This window comes from Pholcus phalangioides, unplaced genomic scaffold (assembly GCF_987345545.1).
Source record: "Pholcus phalangioides strain wild (caught in Gottingen) unplaced genomic scaffold, Ppha-v1.0 ptg000007l_1, whole genome shotgun sequence".
NCBI classification, from domain to species: domain Eukaryota; kingdom Metazoa; phylum Arthropoda; class Arachnida; order Araneae; family Pholcidae; genus Pholcus; species Pholcus phalangioides.
Genome location: NW_028301600.1, coordinates 13,109,042 through 13,126,027, shown reverse-complemented (window position 1 = coordinate 13,126,027; position 16,986 = coordinate 13,109,042). Strand labels below are relative to the sequence as shown.

Sequence of the window (16,986 nt, the reverse complement as noted above, 5' to 3'; positions counted from 1 at the left end):
TTAGATAAGACAACCATAACTTTTTATGGGCAGTGTAATATATTTTATTTATAGTTAGTTTTTTTCATGATAATTGCTCTTATTTTTGGTTGCTGTTTTTTAGGTACATTTAACATCAATATTTTTTACAGCATCTTTTTTTTCAGCCACCTTGTTGGGTATTTTGCCTGTTGTGGCCTTTGTATTTGCATTTATATGGTTACCAATAAAGTATCTCGATACAAGGAAAAGAAAGAAAGGGAGAACTCAAATGTATTTCTTCCATTTGCCCCACGCCAAAATATTTCATCTCTGTATGTGAATAGGTTAATATGGTGCAATCCCTGATGAATAACGTGACATGATTATAAATAACACAAAATTATACCACACATTTATATTTATATCACTCCAAATTTTGGAAGAAAATGTGGGTTTTCACAGCCTACATCAAAATTTAATAATTTTTAATAAAGATGGATTGGTTTTGGTAGTCAAATCACTCAGGTATATTGTGATTGGGCAGAGGATTAAACCAGTTGTTTCTATGAATACCAATAGTCTTTTGACCTTGGTTTCAATTGTGATCTGGCTACTTTACAGGATATAGAGTTCACATATTCCTTATACTTTCAAATTTTTTATATAAAGTCCTGATTTGCTCTATTATCATGCTCTGGCATTAGCCTTGATCTTGAGCTTGTCATGCATTTCTTTTAATTTGACTCAAATGTTGCGTCTCAACACTGAATTTGATCAATAACCCTTTTCTAGCTTGGTGTTTATCTTTTCTCGAAATCACTCATTCTGACACATGTGCAAATGAATCTGCATCTGCAGGGCATGAAGTTCACCAAATCCGTCAAATTTTTGATAGGTATTTTTTTCCATTCTTGCTGTAAAAATTGAAATTTTGCATCCAGATTAGAAAATTTTGCACCTTCACAGTGATGTTTAAGCACCAGACAGGTTCTTTATTGGATTTAGATCAGATAACATTGATGGCCATTTTATAACTCATTTTTTTGGCAATAAACCAAACAAACCTTCAGACTTGGCTGTGTGCTTCGAATCATTGTCTTGTTGAAAAATCCATCCTTAAAGCATTTGAGTTCTGCCGTAGGGTAACATGTGGGCCTTTAGAATGTCCAAATACTGTTTTTGATCCATGATGCCTGTTATTCGCACCAAAGGATCAGCACTGGATGATCCAAGGTAGCCCCACACATGATGTTACCACCACCATGTTTAACTGGAAAAAACTGACATCTCCTGTTACATTGCTGGTTTACTGGCAACCTAATATATTGTTACAAAGGGTGGAAATGCGAAGAGGCCGCATGCAAGGTACTCATGGCATGCAATTGTTCAAATAGAAGAATGAGATTCTAGGGACTACTCAGACAGGAGAATTTGAAGTGAGAAGATGTATGTTTGGAAAGCTGTTCTAGTTTTAGCAGGACGTCTAGTTGATGTAAATAAAAGCATTTATTTGTTCTCAAATTCTCGCTCCTGTGAGTTTTGGCCTATCTTCAAATCCCTGGCAAAGAACCTGAGAGATCCGCATGACAGGACAATCTTCTGATAGAAGTTTGACAAGCCCTGCCACCACAACAAAACTGGTATCAGGAGCAGCATGCTACAAGGACTTGGATGGTCAAAACAAGAGGTATGAAAAAAGACGAGATGAGAGTTCTCTCATCTGCTTGAATAGAAAATTCAGCAGCTGCTTGAATTGTTCTAACAATTCAAGCAGCCGCTGGCGATGATGTCCCCAAATGAAAATTAGCATGGCCAAATTGGAATGAAGGAGTGCCGGCAAAGACGATCTCGCCGCTGTCAAGGAGGATGTTACCAACATGAGGCAACCCATCGTTGCTGCTTGTGAAGGAAGCGCTCTAGGTCGAGTGTACCATGCCTCACAGCAGCATGGCGGGGAACATGGATTGTACATAGAAGGTGAACTTGATGGGTTTTCATGCCAGATTACTGGTATGGAACCATTACACTATAAAAGTTCATTTATAAAACTAGAAAAATTCAAGCAATAAGGTTATTAGTTTCATTTTCTCGAATTTAACAGGTAATCTTATTGGTTGAATTTCTCAAATTTTATAAATGAACTTTTATGAAACTTTTATAGTGTGATCCCGGACTTAGGCCAGTATTACACTATAAAAGTTTGATGAAAGTTCTCTTATAAAATTTGAAAAATGCAACCAATGACTGTATAGGTTACATTCGAGCGAATGTAACCAATACATTTATTGGTTGCACATTTCAAGTTTTATAAAAGCTCTTTTATAAAACTTTAGTAATCCCTGCCTTAGATCGGTTTCACCATATAAAAGAACAACTATGATGAAAGTTGAATTTCATGATGAAAAGATGCAAATTCCATCGTACTAATGCAGTTTTAGTTCTGAGAAACACTAAAAAATTTTTTATAGTGCTCTCCTTTTCCACATCAGTATTTCTACTACATGCAGAGAACAAGATATAATCAAATCTTGATTAGTCGAATGTGCAGCGGCAGACTGATTGTGAGTTTGACTCATTGGCATTTTCGATTTCACACAGAAAAAAATCAGATGTTAAGATAAAAATAAAATATAAGATAATATATAAGATATTCGACTCATCGGAATTAAGACTTTTTGTGAATTAACCATAAATATTTACTCTCTAGGGTTTCTGAGCATGGTAAAGAGTTGTGAAACAGTATACATTTAACATTGGAGACTTTTTTACACTGCTTCATAAGTAGTAGTTTGTAAGTCAAAAACAGAAAACCTAAAACTTACTAGGTTTTTCTTTAAACCATCTCCACTAGCATCGAACATATTTTCAGTAGATACACTATCACCCACTTCCGAAACTCTAAGTTGCTCAGATATATTTTTTCTCTCTAAACACATCTGGCTTATTTCCTGAGGGAGAAAGGTAAAAACCATACAACATTTTAAATTGAGAAATGAATCTTGAATGTGATTTAATTGGAAAAAACTTTATGTTCAGTTTTATGGAACAGCTTTGGTATGAGAGACATGCCAACTTGGCTACTTTTTTCCGCCAGCTCCAGCACGCTGTGTTGTTGTTCTGCTGGGTTGTCATTGTTTAAGAATGTTCTTTCTGTAAAAAAAATACAGCCAGGTGGCGCAAATTGTTTTTAGCGCGTCTTTTCAAACTGCCATTTTGTCGATTACATTCCACAAGTTTGGATTATATTTAGTCGTCAAGTCAGGTTGTATCTTTCCTTTTTTCCTCTTTTTTGGTTGTATTCCTTTTTTCCTCTTTTTTGGTTGTATTCCTTTTTTTCTATTTTCGATCATACCTTCTGTTTACAGCGTCATTATTTCTAAGCAGGATCTCACTCTAAAATTTTCTAATGGCAGGAAGATGTTGGGTGTGGAGGTGTGGGTAATACAATTTTCTACCAAACTTACCTGTGCCCAAATAGGCCCCTGTTGCTAGTTTTTGTGAGACACAGGACTTCTTAAATCAACAATGTGTTGCCTAAACTGCGGAACTGTCATGAAAGTGACCCCAAAAAAAGATATTTCTGAGGATTTCATTTGGGTCTGCATGGCTAGTAAGTGCAGAGCCAAGAAATCGATCAGGTGTGGGTCATGGTTTGGGGGCAGTAAATTGAATATTCCTGAGATTTTCCTGCTTTGTTATGAGATTCTGCAAGGTCAAAGCACCGCCAGTATAGCTCAGGAATATTCTTTTTCTTCTAGCACCTTGGCTGACTCAATTCATTAATTAGATAATTCACATCGAGCATCACTCGGAGAAAATAGGCGGTGTAGGTAAGACTGTTGAGGTCGATGAGGCTAAATTTGGGAAGAGGAAATACAATAGAGGTCGCAGGGTGGAGAGTCAGTGGGTTTTGGGGGGGGGTAAAGAGAGAAACATGGAGATGTTTTTGGTAGCTGTTCATGACAGGTCCGCGGAAAAACTTGTTGGGCTTATCGAGACATGGATAGAGAAGGGAACTATTCCTTCCAATTGTTGGAAAGCCTACAAACGTCTAGACCAAAAAGGATACACCCATTTGACAGTCAACCACAGTGTTGAATTCAAGGACTCCGAAACAGGATGTCACATGAACACCATAGAGAATGATGTGGGGCTACCATTGTCCTTTGACTGTCTCTTGTCGATGCTGTTGGTCACTCTGTCCTCCATATAGGCTCCATTTGGCAAAGTTTAACTCTTGTTTCTTTGTTTTTGGCAATTATCCTTTGTTTCTCCATGTTCTCTTGCTCTGCTATTCCGTCCATTGTTTCACAATTTACGTTATTCTCTGCTCTTTCTTGACAAAATTCTTTTCTTGGATCATTTATTTTTCCATCTTCTGTTACTTGGCCGCTATTCGTTTTTCTTTGATAAAATACATCTTTTCTCTTTCCTTGTTTGGCAAGGGCTGCCCTTCGTAGGCGTTGTTTTGCCGTTTTTCTGCCTCAGTTGGTATTACCTTTCTTTTTACACTTATTAATCTATGGTGTGTTTCTGCATCTTTCTTTTTCTCTTTTTCCGTTTCTTCTGTTTGGGTTGCTGTTTCTGTCTCTCTTGTCTTTTTTCCTTCCTCTATCTTATATGTTTGTGTTTCCACGTTCATTGTGGAGATTTCTTTCCCTTTTTTCCCTCATTTCCTCCTGTTAGGATCCTTTCCGTCTGCTATGAGATTTTTTTCCTTCGAGTGATCTGTTTGTTGTTGAGTTGTTTCCATCTTTGAAAGGCATGATACCATGTCTATAATTTCAAAGATGAGTTGTCTTGCAAGGGTTTGCGTTCCTTTACGGATCCTTGGTTTGACATTAGGATTTTCACCTGTTGTTTCTGTGAGGAGTTCCCATAGCTTATTAGCTGGGTCTATACCAAATGGTTTGTCATTCTCTTGTTCCTCTTCCATTTCAATAGGGTTTTTATCACTTTGTGTTTCGCTTTCCTGTTAGTTTTCGGCAGACCTATCCCCGTTCAGTAGTCGAAGTATTTCAGACGCCGGAGAGGTCTCTCTTACTTTGGAGCCAGCTGATAACAAAGTTGATTCAGGTGGGCTGCAATTTGCTGAGCTAAATCCTGAGCTTAATCAAGGAATTTTGCTTGAGCATGTTTGATTATATGTTGAAAATGTCACCCTCCTTGTGTGTATATATCCTCTTTTGTTTTGTCGATACTCGTTATTATAGAATCTTTTATTAAGGATTCACACAGTTCTCGAGTGTGGCATTTCCAATGGGTTAGTAGGTGAGCCATAGGCGGAGATTGACTTGGAAGTCTGGGGGGGGGCACGATGATGATGTCAATTCATATATACATTAGATCAGTCGACTCCACCTTTGACTCTGGGCCCCCCCCCCCCGTATCTCCGCCCATGAGGTGAGCTGTTATGTCTCTTCACATTTTATTTGTTCCTGTGTTATAAATCTGCTCCCTCACTTGCGCACACACACACTGCACTATTTTAAATATTCAACAAGCACTCGCGGGTACTGGTGCACTCGAAACCACTTGATAATGCAATATCCAAAAGGATGTGCATAGAGGTGGAAATGACATGATCACCTGTCTTCTTATTCACTTCTTCAACGTCAGTCACTTCACTTTGATGATGCGAATCCCCTTCACTTGGATATTGGAAGCTATTCATTTCACTATGCGAAGAGACATTTTCACAATGGGGGTCACCCAAATGTATTTGAGTGCAGTAATATTACACAGGGATATCCTGAAAGTATTTCCACTATTCCATCTTTCAAGTGTGGCCAATACTTTGTCAATCACTTTCAATATTTTCAATTACCCTATTGGAGTTGCTTAACCCTTGTGTAACATGATTTCTCAATCTATAACTGCCAATTAAATTTTATGTAAAACCAATAGTTTGGTCTGAAAATTTTGACTACTACTATACAAAATATCTACATTCACAAACTTCATCCAATATCTGTACCTATCCACTAAAAAAAACCAGAAAAACCGTCAAACACAAATCAACTCCAGTGTTTCACTTTAGTGTGAGCCCCCACTCAAAATACCAAAATAAAACTCATTACTACTTAAAATATCCAAAATACAACAAGTAAAAAATTGCTTGTGTTTATTTGTATTTGTCGTGGACCGTTCCCCCGTATATTCAGTGCAACTCACACACTACACTCTATCTAGTAAATCCAAGTTAGTGACGTCACTGTAATAGTGGTAAAAACAAAGATTCTCCGAGCACGAGGGAATTATTCTAAATTCTATAAAAAAAATCAACCGTTCATCCGATTTACACCAAATTAATGGTAAAAATTCCTTTATCCAATGAAACTATTTGCGATACTTCAAATACTGCTTTTTTGCACAGTTATTTGATTATCAACTACGTGACAAAAAGACCGCCATGACAGTTGCAATTTCCAACAACACAAAATTTAATCTAAATGATCAAAATTTTTATCAAGAAACTTAAACCCACGAAACTTATTCTCCCATGCTACAATTACTTTCTAATCCTACTTCAAAAGCATTTCACTAATTCTTTGTCTACTTACCATCACATAAGCCCTTTCATAGACCCCATGCTCAGACACGCCACAAATCAAAAACTTCCACTTCAGTTCAAATTCACACAAATTCCACGCACTAATATAATTTCTCGATGTATATGTACTTCAATTATTACAATTCACTTTATTTCCACCACTTATTCATTTTTTAAAACAATTTTTCTTGGAGCTCACTAATCAACAGTCCTTCCCTATTCCACCATCTTTGGCTTTTATCTTTTTTTGCATCTTCTCAGTGTTTTATAAAACTGATTTTTAAATTTTGGGCTGTACATGGAACAAATTATCTTTGTTAGACAAGGTATGATTGTTTTTAGATAGATGTCTATAATAAATATGAGTATCTTTAAAATCACACAAAATATAGAAACCCTAACTCAGGAACTCAAAAATGAGAGAAAGGATAATACACTGCCCATAAAAGATATGATCATCATTCATCCAAGTTTGAATAGCTTCTTTCTTACTACCACTACATAATTTTCGTAGCAAGAAACTACTGACATTTAAATTGTGGAGAAAATTTATGATAACAGAAGGTAAGCTAGTTCATGCATTGACAACCCTGTCAGAAAATAACTTATTGAGATATTGAACGTGTATCAATATCTCATAATATATCATAAATCAAGCATTCTATTTGCTTTTCGGTCACTGCAGAACAATATGCAGAAAACTCTAGCTACTCATAGATGGGAATTCCTAAATTGGTAAGCCTACCTCCTTCGAAATAGATTTACCATTCAACTTGTAAGTGAAATATGGGTTATTAGATCCAATGTGAGCAACTATGCACATATCATTGCTGAAAGTCATGCTCTATTCATCAGTCCATACCTTGATTATATTCAAATTGGTCTACTTTACTGCACCAACTCCGGTCATATCACCATACAGCAATTTCCAACCAGTGGAGTTGGGTGGGAAATGAAGACGCCATCTATCGGTGGTCGCCCCAGGCTCGGTAGGTAAAAAACTTGTTTCCAGTGTCCCCCCCCCCCCAATTCAAATCAGTGGACCTTGACAGTAACCTACATGGTGGGAACACGAGCATTTTACCACTGCACCACTCTACATGGGTGAAGATACGGGAGTGGGGCAGTGGGGGGGCATTGCCCCCCAGCGTCAAAGGTGGAGTCAACTGATCTAATGTATATATGAACTGACATCATCATCATCATCGTGCCCCCCCAGATTTCCAAGTCTATCTCTGCCTATGCCACTTGAGAACATTCAAATTGGTCTGGAACAAGTTCTTATCTCTAGGATTCCAGACCGCCTACTGTATGTATTCATGTCCTTAAAAACATATTTTTTTAGCTTGTAGTGCCTATGTGTGCCAATTTTTGTTTCTAAAAACATAATTTTCTAGAAATTAACTAATTATTTATTAAAATTATAGCATAGCACTCAAATAGCAACTAACTATCAACTGTTCAGGATTAATTCTGAACATTAGTAAAATTTGCTAACAAATGTTTGTAGAATAAGAGAAAACTGTGATTACATGAAAGTTAAATTTATTCTGAAAAGGTACAGCGGATATGCAGACACACCACTTGGGTTAATTTTTTTTCCTGCCCATGGCAATCATTCTCATACAATAGATAGCAAACTTAATATAGTAATTTTTAAAGAACAGAAAGAATATGAATAAAATAACATAGTTTAACTTTGGGCACAAATCACCAGGCTGAGGCCAAATCTCCTTAATTCTAGGAATCTGTATAAATTGGCTCATAGCTAGTGAAAATGGTGAAATATCCCTTTCACTCTGTTAATGAATAGCCAAAAAAAATTTCTTCCAATTATTTCAACAAAAAATTACCATTCCATCTAATTATAATGAAAAAAACATATACCAATGATATGCCAAACAGTTTCGCAATATTTTCAGCAGGGCTTGACAAATCCCAGGCACAATATTATAAATAATATATAATCAATATTAGCACCTAAAATTTTTCATATGTTATTGCAAAATCAGAGTCAACACAAAATCTTCTGATTTCATAATCATGTGTCTTCTAACATGGGAAGAGTCATTAAGTCTTGAAAAGTTTAAAAAATATATTTAGGACTTTTTTTTTGGGGGGGGGGAAGATTATGCTTGAATCCTGAGAAATTTGTCTGATGCCTAAATTTTTTTTTTTGATTTGTCAAGCCCTGATTTTCAGAGTTATTAAATTTTGATGGATCTGAAATCAGTGGACACATCAAATGACATGGATTTGAAAATCAGTTTATTAATCAAATATCATGTAAAACTCACTTCAGAAATAGAAGTTAAGCTTTCTGTAGAGTCATTTCTTTCTTCAACAACATAAACAAATTTTCCAGAGGTATGGGCTTCTTTCATTTCTTTTATAACATCTCTATCCACAGATAACTGAAAAACACAAAAGTTTCTGAGAAACGTGCAAACTCAGCTGAAAATTAGGAAAACAAAAAAAAAAAAATAATAATATCAAACTTTCAAAAATGCACTTGCATATTTAATTTTTTATACTCAGAATAAATCTATTTGAGGATTTTTGCTTATGGCATTGAAGATTTCCATCATTCTTAAATCTATGAAACTAACCAATAAATCAGATTTCGACATCATACATTACAGTCACTTAGTAAAAAAAAAGAAAATCTTTTTAGGTGAATTATCATTCTAAGTTGTAGAAATGAGACAAAATTTTAACAACTGACATACAGTGAAACCCCTCTGAATCGCACCCCCCCCCCCAAGATACTATCACCCATCTTTTATGGATTTTTTTTTGTCCTGCTGGTGTCCCTGAAATAGAGGGTTTTACTATACTTTTATTTTTGACAAGATGAAACTTGTGATTTCTCCACAATACTATCAGAATAATAACATTTCCTATCACTTACATCCAATTCTTGGTATGCAAATGCAGGCTGTCTGTGTTGATTAACTTTGAAAAATTGTTCAGCCTTTACAGCATCTGCAATGGTAGGAAAAAGATTTTCATATTCTCCCGGGTCTGCAAGGGCCAGGGAAGCTTTCTCATTTATCTTCTTGATGCTTTCTTTCCAAATCTTCACCACCCTATATGAACACAATACTTTGAATGAACAAAGTTGATTTACCTGCATAAAAATCGTATAATGTCTTGAAAGTAAACAATAGCCTACTATAGAAAATGTTTTCAATATATGTACATTTTGCACAAAACTTATGATTTTTTTCATATGCAGGGTGATTATAAAAAAACTATCCCGATATATGGGCCCCTAACTATCATACCATTCACAGAAACTGAATGAAATTTTGGCATAAGGTATTTTGAGGTATGCGCTCAAGAATGATATGGAAAACAACAGTGTCACTCAAACAGTTACGGTTACAGTGAGAAAATTTCGAAAATATCAAATGGCAACACCAAGTTTTTTGTATTGGAATGCGATCTTCATATTGAAAAACACTAAATAGCGTTGGAATGGCACCTGTAGCACGAAAATCCCCGGAGCTAGGCAAGGAAAAAGTAAAAAGGACTTTGCCGTGCACCAGAGCATTAATGTTCGTTTCATTCGTCACACCGTTTCTTCAGCTGAGATCCCAGCCTGATTAGTCCTCCACAAAACGAGAAGAAGAAACCAAGAAATGCAAATTTCAGTTCTACGTAAGACACAGTCATGACTGACGTCGTCACGCTAGGTGAAAGAAAAGGCACTGCGAAATGCGAGCCACGTATGTTGCTTTCTGCCATTCCGAACAAGATGCCGCTTTCAGGGAAAGAACGTGGGGAAATCGTAAAGATTTATTACCTGAATGGACAAAATGCCGCAGAGATATTGCATGTTTACTGCAGAAACCATGGATTACGGCGAGGCCCGTGCACTGTCAAAGCTGTACGGGACTTGATTCATAAATTTGAAGAAACTGGTTGCACATGTGATCGACCTCGGTCTGGACGACCTTCAGTTCCCGTGGAAGCTGTTGCAGAAGTTCATCAGATGATAAGCACAGTTCGTCCCGCAAGTGCACGCAGTGTTTCACGTGTTCTGAATCTGCCGAATTCAACTGTCCGCAAGATTCTGCGCTCTGTTCTAAACATGTTTCCGTATCGATTGCAGCGTGTCCAGATGTTGGAAGCGGGAGACTATCAATTACGGCTGGATTTTGCGAATCAATTCCTTATCCGGTACGATGAAGATAGCAGCTGGCCTTTACACATTCTGTGGACAGAGGAGGCGCATTTCTCGTTAACTGGTAACGTGAATTCAAAAAATTGTGTGCACAGGGCAGACAATAATCCACATGATGTGCTTGCACGTCCATTACACGAGGAAAAAGTGACTGTGTGGTGTGGTATAATGAGTACGTTCATCCTCTGCCCTTACTTTTTTGAAGAGGTTACTGCCGGTGATCTGCAAACATGTACAGTAACGAGTGCTCGCTATCTGGACATGTTAACTCGTTACGCGATTCCCACATTGCAATGGCAAAATGCTCTATCTGAAGTAGTGTGGATGCAAGATGGCGCTCCTCCACATGTAGGGTTTTCAGTCAAACATGTCTTAAGTCAACAGTTTGGTGACAGAGTTATCTCCCATCATTTTCCGTTTCCGTGGCCACCAAGGTCTCCTGATCTCACACCAATGGATTTCTGGCTGTGGGGATATCTGAAATCCAAAGTGTATCAGTTTCGTCCGCAAACTGCATCTGATTTGAAAGATGCCATCAGAACTGCGATTCAAGAGATTCCTATTGCCATGGTACGTGCTGCAGTGCTATCCACCATCTGCCGCATGCAAAGTGTCATCATGTGTGAAGGAAGTCATGTGGAAAATTTGTGAAACACAATAAAATGCTTTATTTTATGCTGCTTCTCTGTCCTTATTGGTTATCCTCACTTTTAGCCTATCTACCGCCGGTGATTTTCATGCTATAGTTGCCGTTCGAACGCTATTTAGGGTTTTTCACAATGGAGATCACATTCCAATACAAAAAACTTGGTGTTGCCATTTGATATTTTCTCACTGTAACTGTAACTGTTAGAGTGACACTGTTGTTTTCCATATCATTCTTGAGCGCATACATCAAAATACCTTATGCCAAAATTTCATTCAGTTTCTGTGAATGGTATGATAGTTAGGGGCCCATATGTCGGGATAGTTTTTTTATAATCACCCCGTATATATAAGTGTTTCTATTTTGTTTTTTATTTTTCTGTGAAATTTGCCCAGGAGTTCAATTTCAAGCTCTACTTCGGAATTAAAAGCAAAGACATGACATAGCTAAAATGACAAACTCTGTCGGATTTGAGGATGAAGATGAAACAAATGAGGATGAAACGCTCAAATCCAATTTACCAAAGTTTTCTGATGATCATTCTTTAGTAACACATTTGACAATGCCACTAGAATTGTAATAGCAGAAAATAATCCTAATGAGAAAAGCATTGTGACATTTGCACGAGAAATATTATGTATTCTCTGGCTTTGGCAATAAAGTTTTTATCAAGAGATTAACCGTTTAAAGGCTGAACTATGAACAAAGTCACTTAGAGTGAGATAGATGGCCTTTTTCTCAGCCCGAGATATCAAGAAAACAGTTATTTTCCGGATACGATACTGAGGTGAACTCGGAAAGAAAAGTCATCACGTCTCCGCCAGGACTGATGACTTTTCTTTTTGAGTTCACCTCAGTATCGTATCCGGAAAATAACTGTTTCCTTGATATCTCGGGCTGAGAAAAAAGCCATCTATCTCACTCTAAACCGTCCCACCCGGGGGCCATTTCCTGAAGTTAAGAGAGGCTACTAATGCCTCTACTTCAGCACCTCACGCCACAGTGTGTGAAATAAGGAAGGCAGGGTCATGTGTCTCCAGTGGTGTAGATGGTAGCATGCTTGTCCGGTATGCAAGAGGGCCTGGGTTCGAGTCCCGGCGGAGACGTGATGACTTTTCTTTCCAAGTTCACCTCAGTATCATATCCGGGAAATAACCATTTCCTTGAAAGTCACTTATTGTTTTGAAATTTGGGGGTCTTTTTGCATGCCTATATATAGATCAACTTTGAAGGAAAAAAATTTTTTGAAGGAAAAAAATTTATTTGTTTGATGTTCTATGTATGGAACATTGGCACTTGGGGAAAGTGGTATCGCCTATATTCTCATAATTATTTATTACTGGAATAGTTTACCACACAAAATTTTCTATTTTCTACTACAAATTCAAATTCGTAACACATGCTGGCTTTTTTGACATAAAAGTAAGTGTGTGCAGAAAATTCAAAATTTTTTCTAATGTCAGTGATAAAAGAAAGAAAACATATATATTTGAAGGACCCATTCGTCGGATTGGTAGCATTTATACACATTTTTTGGCAAACCGCACACCATCCTTGCGTCGCAGACACAATATAATCAGATGACCTGACATCTTTCTTTCAGTTGACAGCGTGGACCTTGATGATTAATTAACCCCTGCTTCATTCATTGTCACTTCTCTTCGGAATTCCAAATATGAAATAATCTCGCAACTCTGAAGGAATTTTCCAACGTGCTATAACGGTCATATGGCAAATTTTTTCCAATGGAATCCAGAGCTGAGGTTTTGCTCAGATTTTAAAACGAACTTTTTTATCCCATGCAATATTTTTTTCGGATTGCTCAAAACTGTTTTGCCTTTTCTTGAAACTTGAGTGTTACACTTATGTTTTGCTCCTTTTTTCTACCCTACATCTTTTGAAGAACAAATTTCAGGAGTTTTCTAACACCTCATCCTCGTTGTGGCAAAATTACCTAGCATTTCACATACATCAGTTGGAACTGTTGATACTAGATCATTTTTAACATTATCATTTTCATCCATGACGTTCTCATTTTCATTAGCACGTAATTGGTGTATATATATACATCCTTTAATTCGGAATCTGAAAGAGTTTCCAAATATCTTACAGCTTCTTCTAATGTGAGATATCTTTTTGATATGGTTACACTCAGCTGAACACAACAAGACTAAGATTGTCAAACTTGGTTTGATTTAGTCTGCAGTTACAAAAAACATGTATTTCTAAGAATGCAAGAATAAAAAAGTATTCACCCACTATAAACAATCCACCCCAGAGAGCACATTTCCCTGTGTCATATTACCCAGAATTATCCCCTATACACATGTCAAACGATGACAACACCCTTGGGTCCGAACAGGAAAATCGAAGCAGTGCACTGCACAATACACATTAGATATCCCTAGAATCCCGCTCTCTTGAAAGGCCAATGTTCTATAAATGGAACATGCATGTATGAATGCACGTAGCTCTTTAACGTTTAACAGTACAAAGAAACTAATTGATTTACTTCGATTGATATATTAAGTGGTAGAAACATACAAAATAATTTCCAATTTACTTGGAAATTGAAATTTTGGCAAATTTTAATCAAAATGGGGAAAAAATGCCCAAGAAATGTCAAATTTCAAAATTCTGTTAAAAATGTTTATATCAACTTGAAATTTCCGAATTTATTTAAAAAAAAAATACTTTGCACTCTCCTCTATATATGATAAAAACCAGAAATGTTTGAATCAATTTTTATCTGATATTTTTGTAAATAAAAACTATGTTCCATTTATGGAACATTGGCCTTTAAACGGTTAAGAATGCTGCTTGTCAAGATATGACTGTATTATCTCAGGCTCTTCAAGAGAGCAAAGGTCCACTCACAAAAATCAGTCCGTTCATCACCCGATTTGTAAAGCAAAATCAGTGAGATTCATTTGTAAGTTTAATAATTAACTCATTCATAAAAATTTATTTTGCTGCTTAGAGTTAAGTTTATTTCTGTATCCTTTTGAAGAAACTCTTCCCTCATCCCTATCTTACCTATGTAAAATTTAGCTCACTTTATGCATTTTCATCTTACATAATTATTTTGTGGAACTAATTAATCATATAAAGCAAGGGAAATCTGTATTGGGGAAAAAACTCACCTTGAAACATGACTAGGCAAATATGTTCTAGCAAAAAATGCAGCTTCTGGAATACGGTCAGTTTGCAAAAGTATATCTAAAGCCTTCTCTTTTCTACAGGAAAAAAAAAATTATACAATTTTATTTATGAAAAAATTATCATGTCAATAAAATTTTATAAAGAAGAATACACACACTTACTTCCCAAGAAGAAAGAAGGACATAAAAGCTACATTATTGATTCCCCCAACTACTGCACTTTCCCCCAACTTTTCAACCATGGTTGCATTGCCTGATGATGTAGCTAATAATAAAAGTCCCGCATAGTCTTTTGCATGGTGCAAACATTCTTCAGCAAGTTGGAATCGACACCGAGACATGGCCAGATCTGCGAGTTGTTTCCATTTGTGATCACTCTAAAATTTATAAGTTAAATATATAAGTTTAGAACCAGATATTGCTGAATAAATTTTACTAAAGAGTTATTGCAACATCAAAGCATGCTGCTGTCACATGTCACTGCATGTGTGTATGCATTCTGCCCAGATTTTCTGCCCCCAGTTAAAAGAATAAGGTTGGAATAAATAAAACAATGTTTTTCTCAATCTCTCTCACATGAATTTATTCTACATAAAATGAATTTTCACGATTCTTTAATTAATTTTTCAAACAAAATCTATCAATTTTTGAAAAACAAGAATAATTGTAAGTCAGTCTCAGTATTATATTCTCTATCTACACTCATTGCCATAAAAATTTGCGCACCCAGAAGAAGTCGTCAAAATGAAACGACATAAATTTTACACATGTAAGTACTACGTTGATATAAGTAAGTGATTAGAAAATCCAAGAAAAAGGATCATTTATTGCAGAAAAAAGTACAGATGAACAGAAGTTTTAGTACTCTGTTGGACCCCCTCTAGCACGAATGCACGATGCGATACAAGCGGGCATTGAGGCATACAAGTTTCGTATGATGTCCTGAGACATCTCGTTCCACAGTTGCTGTGAATGCGCCTCTAGTTCGACCAACCTCGTAGGGTGTCCAACTTGCCATCCCAAATGATCCCAGATATGCTCGATTGGTGACAAATCTGGGGATAGAGCAGGCCAGGGAAGGGTGGTAATGTGGCGGAGGCAGTCTTGTGACATCCTTGCCGTGTGTGACCTAGCATTGTCTTGTTGAAAAATGGCTCCTGGAAGCCCTGCCATGAGTGGCAACACATGTGGCTGAAGGATGTTATGGACGTACCGCTGGGCTGTCATTGTGCCATGGATCAATATTAGGGGTGACCGTGTATTGTAAGCAATGGCACCCCATACCATGACACCAGCTGTGGGAGCGGTGTGTCGCTGTAAAGCGAAGGCAGGATTGAAGCGTTCACCACGGGGCCTCCACACACGAACACGATTGTCATCACTGCTCAAGTTGAATCTCGATTCGTCGCTGAAAACGACGTGGTTCCATTCCATTGCAGTCCAATCCTGTCGTGCTCAACACCACTCCAAACGGAGGCGTTGGTGGGTGGGTGTCATTGGCAGCACACGTAATGGGCGCCGCGATACCAGATGTCCTTCAGCCAGGCGCCTTGCGATGGTTCAGGAAGACACAGGGGCCCGTAGTGAAGCTGCTGCCTGTGTCTGGATAGCGACCAATGAGGCAGTTGGCTCTACGTGTGCGTTTTGGATGATGTGACGGTCTTCTCTGCGACTGGTCTGTCGAGGGCGTCCTGAACCTGGTCGCCGTGTAAATGACGTCTCTTCTGTCCACTGATCCCAATATCTCCTCACAGTAAAATCAGAATGGCCTAGTTGACGAGCTACTCGCCGAGCTGACCACCCAGCTTCCATCATCCCGATGATTCTTCCTTTATCGAACTCTGACAACTGCTCATATGGTCTTCGATGGCGGCATAACGGCATGTCTACCTCAGCATTTCCTTTGCAAACGATTAAATACACTCCAGCAAGCTCTGCTTACCTGTTTTATACTCCAAGGAGAACGAAGTTCAACGCCCTCTAGTGGCATTACGCAATGCGCAATCACGCTGCATTTCTAATCATTTGCATATCTGCCCGACATGTACCTTCAGGCCAACTTTCGTTTCGATCCCACAATTATTTCTTGGTGCGCAAATTTTTATGGCAATGAGTGTATTAATAGTGACAATTAGGGAAACCTGCAACATAGCCACCAACTGCCACTGGAAAGAATATAGTAAATTATTTCTATTATGGTATACTAGGACCCTGATTATCTGAGCTAATGTATACTGAACATGCCACAGATAATACAGACCTTCCAGAATTTTCAAGTTAAATGAAATAAATAAAACCATAAATAGTGGAAATTGCATTAACACAAAAGTTATTTTTAGTTACTGTACAATGCAATTAAAAGATCAAATGAATGCAGTATAAAGTTACATGACATACTGTAATGGATTTACATTTCAAAGATTACTTCACACATACAGTACTTTTAGAAAAAGTCTTTTAATGTTTTCTGAGTTTG

General features: G+C 37.3%; 1 protein-coding gene across 5 annotated transcripts in view; it reads right to left on the bottom strand.

The window, feature by feature from the left end:
• The window catches only part of LOC149084938 (coatomer subunit beta'-like), a 115,486-nt gene that overhangs the window by 14,973 nt on the left and 83,527 nt on the right, over positions 1-16,986 (bottom strand). For 3 of the 5 annotated variants that reach the window (XM_089232676.1, XM_089232675.1, XM_089232674.1), the window contains exons 16-20: positions 14,673-14,887; positions 14,493-14,585; positions 9,426-9,603; positions 8,812-8,928; positions 2,784-2,909 (exon numbers count right to left, since the gene is read on the bottom strand). In XM_089232676.1, the coding sequence (XP_089088802.1) occupies positions 2,784-2,909; positions 8,812-8,928; positions 9,426-9,603; positions 14,493-14,585; positions 14,673-14,887 (729 nt within the window). The remainder of the gene's footprint in view (positions 1-2,783; positions 2,910-8,811; positions 8,929-9,425; positions 9,604-14,492; positions 14,586-14,672; positions 14,888-16,986) is intronic. The other 2 variants (XM_089232679.1, XM_089232678.1) reach the window with 1 other exon arrangement.